At 42.4% G+C, this 12635-nt stretch overlaps 1 protein-coding gene and 1 pseudogene across 1 annotated transcript; one reads left to right on the forward strand and one right to left on the reverse strand.

The window, feature by feature from the left end:
- Positions 1 to 448: 448 nt before the first annotated feature.
- Positions 449 to 1266, reverse strand: Cavporv1r-ps714 (vomeronasal 1 receptor cavPorV1R-ps714 pseudogene; annotated as a pseudogene).
- A 4033-nt stretch (positions 1267 to 5299) lies between these two features.
- On the forward strand, positions 5300 to 6241 carry Cavporv1r653 (vomeronasal 1 receptor cavPorV1R653). Its single transcript, NM_001167431.1, is given in 1 exon segment — positions 5300 to 6241. A coding segment is annotated over 1 exon segment (942 nt).
- The last annotated feature ends 6394 nt before the right edge of the window (positions 6242 to 12635 follow it).

The following is a 12635-nucleotide window of genomic DNA, read 5'->3' on the forward strand; positions in this document are numbered from 1 at the left end:
TCAAGTAAACAAAAATAACTCTTTTGCCTAGTGCTCAATATGTGAGTAGGCAATACTTTGCCTGATAGCATACAGAAATCTTTTCTGTTCTAATTGTCAATGAGAAAACCTATCAGTAAGATCACATGGCAGTGGAATCGCTGGATGCTCATAATTGTAGCACAATTTTCCAAGTGATTATCCAGTGCTCTGCAGCTCTAACGTGGCCCTGAAGGACACAGGTGTACGTAGTGAATCTAAGGCTACATGTTCAGGGAGGCTGCGTGGAGAATGGGATTTGCGCATCACTCCATGCTTCTATGATCTGTGTGTGAGCTCAGGCTTCAGGGTCCTTTACAGTAGTCTGAGAATAATATCTTATCAATGTAAACTGTTGAATGTGATTCATTCTGCATACTCTGTAAAGGAATCAAGAAGAGTGTCATATTTACTTACTGAAAATATAAATTCAACAGTAAAGTCTCAGTGTCTTTGTGCCCCACAAGTGCTCCCACAATGACCCAGGTGTTCCTCTCTGTGGATCAGTATAAATGGACTAAGAACTGTGTAACCAATGGTGAGAAATTCTCGAGCATTTATGACAGTGGACTGAGTCACTAAGAGGAATTATAAACAGAGAAAGGAGACAATCTACCCAATAAAACACAAGAAAACAAAGCATCAGAAGGAGAATGCTTTGAGCAGCCTTGATTTCAGGAGGAGCTGTGTAGAGGATCTTGGCGTTCTGCAGATGAAGAACCTGCTGGTGGTGTTTGTGGAGAATCTGCACCATGTAGCTGCTGGCCCCACCCATGATGCCCTTAAACCCTGCATTCGCAGGACCAGGCTAGTGAGAAAAATCCACTTGATCTTCTTACTCTCTGGTATAAAATAACAGTACCTTTCAGTTTTACTAACCTCTGATGCTTTCATGCTGATACTTGTGACGGAGTTGAGCAAGTTCATGGCCAACAAAGAGTTGAGACCTCATAAAATGAGAAACAAAAGGACGATGTAGCATTAAGACTTCTGTTTTAGCCTCCTCCACACAGATAGGACGGATGGTGATGGCCTGGACCTCTGTGAGGAGAGCCCTGGTGCAGATGGACGGGCCTCAGACCACCCTTGATGAGTAAACAGCAATCTAAAGGCCTCTGTCATCTGGAAACTTTCTCACACCAAAAGTTGCTATTTACTTTAGAATTCCTTGGGAAAGAAGCATTTTAAGATATGTGTGATATCTAAATGGATAAGAATGAGACGGGTTGATGGAAGGACCCAAAAGGACACAAAGGTTTCAGCAATGGAGTATACAGCAGAAGGTGATGGGGGTTTAGCTTTTCGTCAGATTCTCCAGGTTCAAATCTGAGTCTTGCTATTTACTATCTGTGTATTCAGGAAATAATACTCAAAATTTACTACTGATTGACAACATTTTTATTGAAAGAGGGAGATATTTTTATTGGTAAAGCATTCAGCAGAGTGAAACAAAAGATCACTAAAGAGATCACAGTATAGTGGGGAAATGTTTTGAATAGCCAATCCGATGGAACCCATTAAATAAACTATCTCCAGAATAATGATAATTCACCCTCCAGAAAGAGGGTTTGGCAGGTGCTTTTACACACAGGCTTTATTCTGAATTTCCTGGGATTTGGTGACCATTGGTGTTAATTTTCTTCAGTCAAAGGCACTGTGCAGGTTGAACCTTGTTCTACAGGGGACGACTGTGCACATGGGGCAGAGGACCCAGCGAAGGTGGGCTCCCACTCTGAGACTCGGGACAGGCACTGTCTCCCTTCATGACGGAACATCTAGAGAGGGCTCCGGGGAGTGGAAAAACATTCCTAGGTGTGAACTAGAGAGCATGTTACACAGCTGTTACAAAGGCAGAGGGGAAAAAAATCAAGTCTTCTAAATAGTACACTCTCAGAAGAGTGACAGCAGATGGTGCTCCTCAGTGTACCAGGGGAATTAACTCTGGCCTTTTTCCATGCATATTTACCCTCACATACATCACATGCAGCTTCCTCAAACCTGCTGTGCCTGGATTTTAACACTGAAACTCAGGAGTGGAAGTTATAAGAAGTGGCTGTTGTTTCATTTATTGCACTAGAAAGTTAGCTTCTGTTTTGTGGTGGCTGCACCTCTGATAAGGACACATTCACACAGAAAATAAAGGAGAGGCCAGTGACGAAGAGCCAGTGACCCACCCCAGCCTGTGCTGCTCCTGTTTCTGAACAAAACATGTTATTTTTGTCTTCGGTCAACTTACTTATGTTCCATTTCTTCAGTGGCTAGAAATATCTTCTGAGGCAGTGGAGTGATCAACAGAAGAAGCATCCCAGGTATGCTTGAATTATAAAACTTTCCTTGCATATAATACTTTTGGAAAGGGATATTTGCCTAACTAAGTTTTGATCCCATTTGTTGTTTAATGGAGGAGAAATAGAGAAAATGCATGACAGTGTCCCGGAACAGCCCTGTGGGCAGGCGGTGCAAGGTGACTGCTGTCCTGGGCTGGTCCGCACCTTATCCAGGACACAGAGTCCCAGAGTGGTGTGTCCTTTGTTAGAAGAAGACCTTGTTGAGGAAAGTGCAGGGGTTAATTCTGTGTTTCAAGAGTTGGTCCCTGCTCTGAGCTACAGCTCAATACTACGAAGAGATGTCTGCGTGAGTGGTAAACTCTAGGCAGGAAAACTTTGCTGATTGTTCATTCTTGCTTTCCTCTATTAAAGCAATTAAACTCTAATTAAGTCTGAGATAACTTTGTAGCCAAACAAATGCAGTAACTATAGAAGGAGAGGGAAAGTTGTACATCCGGGAAATGAGGTTCAGCAGAGGTTTCTTTCTCCCTGACAACTCTGACATTTGTCAGTTGCTGGCAGCCCAGAGCTCTGCAATCCTAAAGGTACAAATATGACTTGGGGTTCTGCACCTAGCCAGGTGGACCAGCTCAGAACTCCGGTGATCCCAGCTTCCAGGAGAGTACGCCTGAGCCAGCCTTCTTTACTCACCTGTGCCAGGTAATTTCCCTCTGAAGATGAAACCTTCACCTCTTTTTCAAGAAGCAAGGGAGCTGGTGAAAGGGTTTCAGAGTCAGGACTTTTACTCTTCTTTTGATTTTTAATAGGCTAAACGTTTAAGGAGCTGGGTTCCGGGAGCTGTGACTCAAGAAAAGCTGGTGCAGCAAGGTGCCCCCAGAGTGCCTGGGTGGTCTTAGGATGGCCTTCACCTTGCATTCTTCCAGAAGTTAGGATAAATCAGTCTTTTTATATCACTGAGGAAGTGTGTTTTCTTCAGCCTTTGATTTTAACAGTATTCAAACTCTGTCAGTATCACGAGCTGTGATAAAATTTGTTCACTTCATTTTAGATGCATTTATATAATTCTAAAGTAGCCTGGCTTTATCTTTTTAAAATTACATTGTAACTCTTTAAAAATATTTGTGTTTAATATGAAGTTTTTTTTGGTGCATATATTCTTAAAATTTCACTATACTAATACTCATATTATGTGACTGTTGGATGTGGTTTTATTAAATGGTTTGGTAAAAATTATAGTTATTCCTTGAGAATTCCTATGAAATTGGCGGGCTGTGACTCAGTACAAACTAAGGTAACTCATTTTAATTTTTGCAGTGTTTGGCAGTCATAGCAACAGCCCCGTTATCTGAGTTGAGAAATCTGAGCTCAGAGTGGGTGTCCATCAGTGCCTATGCTCTGGGCTTTGATCCAGACTGGGTCCTGAGCATCAACCTGAATGGAAAGTCTGTTTATTATCATCCTTTGTGGTACTGGTTCCCCAGCGCTTGAGAGAGGCTGCTCTGACATATTTCATTTTCTCAGAAAAAATAAAGTGAGTGGAGTGGTGTCCCTGGCATAGATCCCAAATTTGATTCAGAGTTTTGTAGTTTGGAAAGGCAAAGAGAAGACTGGAAATGAATGGGAATTCCTTGGACTAAGGCAGAAAATAAAACATCAGGAAACTATTAGATGAGTCCAGAAGAGAACTGGTGAGTACATCATGGCTTTGAGGTCTTTTGAGTGTAATCATTTTAACAATTGGAGTCTCTAACTAAATATGCTATCAGTTTGTATTTGAGACTTGTTATTAATTCCCCTCTGCTGGTTAAGAAAACTTGTAGCACGGCTCATTGTGCTAGACATTCAGTGTTATGTATCTTTCCTTAAAACACTGATGCAGGCATTTGTGTATCAGCAAAAGGATGCTTGAAAGGAGATAACCAGTACCCACAGAGTCACGATGCTCTTTTTTGCCAAACCTTCATACAAGCCGTGTTTACGCAGTTCATGATGACATGGGCCTGCAGGGAAGTGAATTCAAAGAGAATTCCTTAATACTTGGTAGAAAACCAGAGAAGGCTGTTTACCTGAATGTATTCCACATTCATTGTGTAGCCTACAAGTTAATCCAGGAATTAGATCAGAGATTCTGGGTTCTTTCATTTTAGGGAGCTTTCCCTAGTTTGACACAAATTGCTTCTGTGAGAAATGTGATTGGAACATTTATAAGTAAAAGAGTCCAATGCCACCCAAGCATGAAAACTTTTGAATGATAAAGACTAATGCAGCACATTGTTATCTGGTGGGAAAAAGCACCCAGTTCATGCCTCCTGCAAATTATTGTTTTTCGAAGGTCTTGCAATACCTGGAAATTTCTACTGTGACCCTCTTTTTGAAGCTTTTTTCCCCATAGCTTTGATTTCCCAACATGTTTTGCTGTATGCATCCATTATTGGGGAGTCTAATTCATAAGCTGCTCCTGTCCCATGGCATAGATGATGCCCAATTATTCCCCATCTTCCAGCCCACCTTAGTAAACTTTATTACATCGAAGATGGATGAAGGCTTCATGCAGAGGTCTCTGAGGTTTCTCCCTGGGAACTCAGACCTTCCCTGACTCCCTCTTAGATAATGGTACAAAAGCTTCTTTATTTCATCATCTCTGTCTACAGGAATTTGGAATTCAATTCATCAATACTGATATTTAACTCTGATGAGACATATAGTGATTTGAACAAGTAGGTTGGTTTCGCTGTTAGCTAAACATAATACCTGGGTTGTCATTTAGATGCTTGAAATACTGGCCCTCAAGATAACACTTGAGAGTACACAGAATCAACCCCAGATTATGACATAAAAAAGGAAATAATGTCCTAAAGATGTGTATCATTACATGTGTTGTGACTGTCCTTTATATTTCAGAAAACTGCCACGGAAAGAAGCATTTGTTACAGATATAGAAAAGCATTACTGAAGTTTTATTGGCCTCCAGCTGTCCTGTGTATTAGTAAGAAATGGTTTTGAACCTTGTCAAGAGAATCATCTTCCTCTCTCCAACTGTGCTTGGGATTCTGGGGAATGTCACAGTGTTTCTGAATTACGTTCTCCTACTTGGAGGAACTGAGATGAAATCTGTACACCTTATTCTCATCCACCTGGCTTTTACAAATATCATCATGCTTTTTGCAAAACGGGTTCCTAAGACAATAGTAGCTCTTGAGCAGAGAAACTTCCTCCATGACACAGGCTGCAAGATTGTTGTTTACCTGGAGCGGGTGGCCCGGGGCCTCTCCCTCTGCACCAGCAGCCTCCTCACAGTGACACAAGCCGGCACCATGAGTCCCGCAGATTCAGTGTGGAGGAGACTCAAGCTAAAGTCACCAAGGCACATTCTCTCCATATTCATCTTGTTTTGGATTCTCAATTCCTTTATAAGCATGAATTTACTGCTTTCTGTCATAAACATCAACAGTGTGAACATATCACAAATTACAAAAGGTGACAAGTATTGCTATTTTCTACGTGAAGGATGGATAATAAGATGGACATTTCTCACTCTGATGGTTCTACGGGATGCTGTGTTTCTGGGCATCATGGGTGGGTCCAGTGGCTACCTGGTGTTTCTTCTCCGCAGGCACCACCAGCGTGTTCTCCACCTGCAGAGCTCCAAGTTCCTCTACAAAACTCCCCCTGAGATCAGAGCTGCTCAAAGCGTTCTCTTTCTGATGCTCTGTTTTCTTGTCTTTTATTGGGCAGATTGTGCTTTTTCCATGTTGTTTAGCTCCTCTCTCAATATAGACTCCATGGTGTTACATGTCCAAGAATATGTGACCCTTGGTTATGCCATGCTGAGCCCATTTGTGCTGATTCACAGAGATGGACAGCTGGGCGCATGTTTTCATCATCTGAAAGACAGAACATCACACAGAAAGTGTCTGATTGATCTTCTCTGCTAATAAGATTGAAAAGAATCTGAAATTTTCTATCCTGTGTGCAAAGCAAAATAGAAACTTAAAATAGGACCTTAAAAACTTCAAGGTAGCTGAAGTACATTGGGATTCATGGTCAGACTGCAAGCCTGCTGACTGTAGCCCTCAGCCGACACGTAACTCAGTTAAATTTTGAATGACCAAACTCTACCCTGGTTTACTACCCTCAGAGTGGCATGAGATGTTCTACTTTGGGCCTGCTGTTTCACTATTAGTTTCTTTTTCCTTTTTTTTTTTTTTTTGTAGTTATCAGAATCACCATTTGGTAAATTGTATCCAGTTAATAGTATATCTCCATTTTTGAGCAGGATTTCCTTTTGTGGGTTAGTTTTATAGATTTAATTGCTCTTTATATTAGGAAAAATATGGAGTTTTTAAAAAGAGTTCATTAGTTCGTAAGTACAATTTGAATAGTAGCAAAACAGCTTTTTGTGGTTATTTGAAAATCCTCAAAAGTTCTATCCACAGAAAGGGATTTTATAGAATTGTGGAACTATGGTGAGTTCACAACATTTTAACAAAGAGAAGCAGGCCAGAGGTAATTTTCGTACAAAGTAGGCCTTTGAATGAGCAATACGGCTCAAAATGTCATAAAGCACCTTCCAATACTACCTACATAATGGCTGTCTAAAGTAGCAAAAGTCAAGGAATACATTTTGACCAAAGGATTGTATCGTACCTTAGGTATCATTTTATAAATCTCTGTGTTTTCTGAGATTTTGAGATGGGATTTCATTCCTTTTGAAGATGAATAGATTAGTTTTGCCTGAAGAATTATTTGACATGGTCATAATTGCTTAGAGCACTGGCATTACCCACAATGCTGGTATTTTCTTTAGTACCAAAGAGGTACAAAATGATCTGATTCTGTTTATTTAAATGTAGCTCTTAGTTTCTTAAAATGGAGCCATTCAATATAGGTGATTGGATAAAAATACATATTTATAGCAATGTGATATCTGATGAGGTCAGTTTGCCAATTGCTAATATTTTCCAGGCTCAAAGAATATGATCTTGGGGGCTGGGATTTAGCTCAGCGGCATAAAGCGCCTGCCTTGCAAGCAGGCAGTCATGAGACCGATCCCTGGTACCGATAAAAAAAAAAAAAAAAAAAAAAAAGAAAGAATACGATCTTAGAGGTGACAGAGAAATGAAAGCCTCATTTTCAGAGAGTACTTGTACCATTCTGTGTTTTTGGTCCTGTACACATTAGGGATCACTGACTGTGCTAAACGTGCATAGTTTTCTTATTTTTTGGTTAGACTATGTCCATACAATTTTAAAGAAGAAATTAATAATGTGATATTCTGCTATAGTTTGTGAAAGTGCTCGTCTTCCTAATATACCAATGGCTTGCTTAAGTATAAAGAGGTGCTTCTGTTTCATAGCTCTTTTGTGAAAACAATTTCGCATTGCCTAAGCTAAAGCACACCAAAGCAAACACTTTCAAACTTGTCCATTACTTTGAATTCAGTGGGAGATATGTGAGCTCCTGGAAATGGAATCAGGGGTGGTGTGTGAAATGTAATCCTGAGGCAGGTGTGCGGTGCCTGCTGTATTGCTAGCACTGTGGGAGACTGAGACAGGAGGACAGCAAGTGTGAGGTCACCATGCACAGTTTGGTGACTGAGACACTTCTGGCCTTTACAAACAGGGCTGGGATGCAGCTCATCACAGAGACACTGGGTTCAGTCCCAGTACAGGAAGGAAAACCATGAGAATGCGATTCTTGTTGAGCCTCAGCTACACACAGAAACTTTACCATTATTGTCAAAAAGCAGCTAAAGATGTTATGAAATGTGAGCTATCTAAAATTCTGTTCTGAGCTTCTTTAGTTAAAAGAATTTAACGAAGCTAAACACATTCCCAGAAAATAACTAACAATAAAGCAATCTATAATTACAAAGGTTGTAGGTCGTATGTGAGAGTAGGAGATCAGTGCACCATGAGACATGGAATTCTATTCCTCAGGATGGGGCTGGGTGTGAGATCAGCTGTCCTCATCTCTCCTGGGCCTCAAACATCTGATTTTCTTAAACACGTGAAATGGGAGAAGGAACATCCCCTCTGTGTCACCCGGAAAACCTTACATGAGATTCAAAAGAAATATGGCTGATTTCAATTTTGTGAAGGGAGCTTTTACACAAACAGATTCATGTAACCCTTAGCAGAAAAGGAAAAAGCCTAGCTGATTGCTTTTCTGTCCCTATACAACTCCCCAGGTCATCACGGTGACTGTCCAATACGGCAAAGGACCCAGAGACAGCAGCACATCCATTTCTTCTTCCCTCAGCCCAAAGCCAATTTCCTCTTCCCTTTTGCAGGTGTGCACCAGTGCTCCTCCATTCAGCTGCTAGTATGTCACCTTATTTGCCTCCTCAAACACCACCCAGTCAGACCCATAACAGTCCAACAGCCTGGTTATCTGGCTCAGAGGAAACTTGCATTCTTCTGCAACCATGCTTTTCCCAGTGTAAAGGCCTCCTTACCACTCTGTCTCTTTGTCTCTCACTCTATGTCTTAATTGCACTACCTCTAACCTTTTGGTGCCAGGACTTGTACCAGTGGGGTGAGTAGCTCCTGCTGGCCACCCCCAGTTTGAGCTCCCTCCACCAACAAGCCACGTCTCCAGCCTTTGTTGTCCCTGTTTTTTGCCCTCCCTCACCCCTGCCATTACCATTAATGGACTCCATTCAACACCAAGCCACCTTGATTCTCACAGGTGAGTTACATTTTGCCTCAGGGTTTCATGCCTTGTTTTCTTGTTCTCTCTCTGAAAATAATGCACCCACATCAGACTCCTTCCCCATGTACTTCAGGACCTCCCCCCCCAGACACCTTGTTCCCTCAGTGACAGCAGATGGGAATAGGTGTTGGAGATTTCTCTCACTCACACTCCTGAGAAGAGTGACAACTCTCCAAGGGATTGTGACTCAGCTTTTGTAGCCTTCGGTTCACCTTTAATTTGTGCCAGTGGGAAATATTATTTCTCATTTCCAAAAAGTCACTCCACTTGGGTGCTTGTTAAAACAACTGGGCACTCTCAGTCTCTGGGAAACTACTGAACTCAAAATACTAACTTTTTACTGCCAATGGCCTGGCTATGATGTCAAATTGATAATAGCAGCCACTGGCCAGAAGGGGGAGCTTTTGATTTTGCCTTCCTCTGTGATTTAGTTAATTTCTGCTGTTGTAATGATAAATGATTGCAGCTTCCTCATTTTCAGGCCTTTTTTGCTCTCTGGGCGTGTCCCTCCCTAATTCAGGCTTGTGGGGCTCTTGGCCCACTGCACACCACCAGAGCCCCCACCCAGTAACCTTGCTGACCCCGTAGATGATGTCCCTTCTGCTCTCACTCCTCCTCCACTCTACCCACAGCAGTCTTCCTGTTCCTCCCCATTGCCTTCTTCTCTTGCCCTCCTGACCACTCCCTCCACTTCTGGTCTGTCCTCCACTCCAGAGTTGCTGTCCTCTCACCATCACACCACACCAGAGCTCACTCCTCCCACCCACTGCCATATTTCAGCCCCTCCCAGTAACCATCATTGTCCCTGCTCCAATCTCCTTTAACATGGTGCTCACCCCAGCTTCTCCTTCTTCTTTGAGAGATGGCAGGTCTCGAAGACCTAGTCTGTATTCATATCCCTTTCCCCCCTCTCTGACCTTTCCCATGTCTTCCTCCACTTAGGATCCCTCACTCCTGACCTATATAATTATAGGAAAGAGTTTAGATTTGTTATTCAGTTTTATGAAATAGCCTACAAAGACCTCCATGTTAGTTTTGTTTCTAACCTTTCTCCTCAACACACACACAAACAAATAGAGTTCTTACTAGAGCCTAAGCTGTGTCAAACCTAAAACATCAAATGGAACTCAGTTACATCACTGGGGCAACTGCAGTGCCAAACGTAGACCCCCAGTGGGATTACAGCCCAGTATCAATGGCTCATGGCATGTTGCCCAGATGATTGGCTGTATCCTAACAGGTCTCTAAAAAATTTCACATAATCAGCCTAATTCCCCAAACCTTCAGGAACAGACCCACTGGGCTGATGAAAACCTCACTGAGATTCTAACATGTCTCACTGAAACTCTGACCAAAGTTATTGATGTAGAACCTGCTTACCTGAAGGCACTACTCTTGTTAACTCCAATTTTAACTCCCAAGTCACACCTGATATTAGAGGCAAATTCAAAGTCAGACACTGGCCCTTAGTCCCTTAGGGAGACATTCTAAATATGGCTTTCCACGTCTTCAACAATGTGGAAGAACAGTGAAAACAGGATAATCTAGAAAAGGCTAAACTCAAATGCCAACATTTTTCTCCTGAATTCAGAGCTCAAAATAAAACAGAACAAAAGGGAATCTAAAACCCAAGCCATACCAGGTCTATGCTTGAACTGTAACTAAGAAAGACACTTGGCGTGTGCTTTCCCCAATTTGTGGTCACCACCAGGATGTCATCAAATGTGCAAGCTTGAGGGTCACTGGAAGTGTGACTGTCCTCTCACCAGAGTGGATAAGCCACGAAGCTCCCTCCCCTCACAGGAGATCTCATTGCTACTGCCCCAAGACTTATCGCTGACTGAACCACTCAGCATTGCTGCTGAAGTGACTGATGGGGCTCGAGCCTATGCCCCTCCCAAGGTATCTCTTTTAGAGCCCCAGTCTCGCTGGATATCTCAGGATAAACGCTTTTCTTGTTGATACTGAGGCCATCTATAGTGCTCTTCCTGAATTTTTAGTCTGATGCACCTGATTCACTGTCTCCATTGTGGGGCTTGATGGCCAACCGACACAACTCCTCCAGGCAGGACCCATGCATTGTAGATTCCAAACCCTTTCTTTACTCACAATTTTCTGGTTATCTCCATCTGCCCTGTACCCCTCTTAGGTAGAGGCCTGCTCCCCAAACTCAATTTTCTTGTATTTTGTGCCTATGACTCTCATCCTTCAGACCCATCCATTATGTGCCACTACCTCTGCCACTCCCCTTTGCTCTTCCCTCCTTGATCCCACAGTCTGGCATACTTCCAATGCTACTAGTGCCATACATGCCACGGTATTGCTAATTTGTCTCAAAGACTCTTTGGTCTTTCCCTGTATTACTGAGTGCACAACAGCCACTAAACATCAAAAAAGAGTAAAATCCATAAGCCATTGCTTGCTAACTAATGGCTGTCTTAAGGTCATTCACTCTACCTACAACAACCCTATAATCTCTGTTCTCAAATTAAATGTTTCCTATCACTAATTCAAGTCCTCAGAGCCATTTACAACGCAGTGACACCAACTCACTCAGTGGTACCAAACCCTTATACTATACTGTCTATTATTGCCTCATCTACCGTCTACTTTTCTGCGTTGGAACTCAAAGATGCATTTTCACTATCCATTTATATCCTGGTTCCAGGATTTCTTTGCTTTCAGATCGATGGGCTCAGCCACCTTCCAATCTACACAGCTCACACCCACAGTCCTCACACACAGCCCTCACAGACAGGACTTCAGAGATAGTCCTCACTTCCTCAGCCAAGCCCTTGCTGCTGACCTCATGATCCTCAGTATCAACTCTAGCATTCTTCTCCAATATGTGGATAATCTCGCTCCTCATCTTATGCAGTAGCTATACACCACATGGCTATTCTTTTCAATTTTCTCTGAGGTCACACATATAGAGTGTCCCCCACCAAGGCCCAAATAAATACACCAAAAGTCAAGTATCTAGGGCTCACCCTCAATCCCATCACCTACCTGTTCGACAACCTCTGATTGTGAAGTACCTCGGGGACTTCCAAGTGCCAACTAGAAGATAACAAGTTTTATCTTTCCTGGGTTTGGCAAACTTCTTTTGCCTCTGGAACCCTATTTTGCTCAATTAGCACAATCTCTTTACAAGGCATCCAAAGGTGCATTATCAGATCCTCTGGATCAAACTACACCTATAGGTGTCTCATTTTACCAACTAAAAAGCTCTTTTAAAGGCCCCAGCCCTTGCTCTCCCAAACCCAACCCAATATTTATTTTATATACTACTTCTTTAGATCATAATGCTATGAGAATTTTAGGACACAAAAAAGGATCTTCCTCCTGAGCAGTGGCATATCTCTCAAAACAGTTAGACAACACAGTATGTAGCTGGCCTCCCTGCCTTCAGGCTCTTGCCTCAGCAGTCATATCAACAAAAAGTTCACTTTACGGCCATCCATCACAATCCACTCACCCTGTCACCTTAATGAGCTCATTTCACACAAAACACCCCCTGTCTTAATGACTCCTTCTTGTCTACAACAAGTTCACTTAATACTCACATAAGATCCTACAATCACTGTCTCTATCATCAGTCCTCTTAACATGGTC

This window comes from Cavia porcellus, unplaced genomic scaffold, assembly GCF_034190915.1.
Source record: "Cavia porcellus strain 051 isolate PalLab524CR breed Dunkin Hartley unplaced genomic scaffold, mCavPor4.1 scaffold_13, whole genome shotgun sequence".
NCBI classification, from domain to species: Eukaryota; Metazoa; Chordata; class Mammalia; order Rodentia; family Caviidae; genus Cavia; species Cavia porcellus.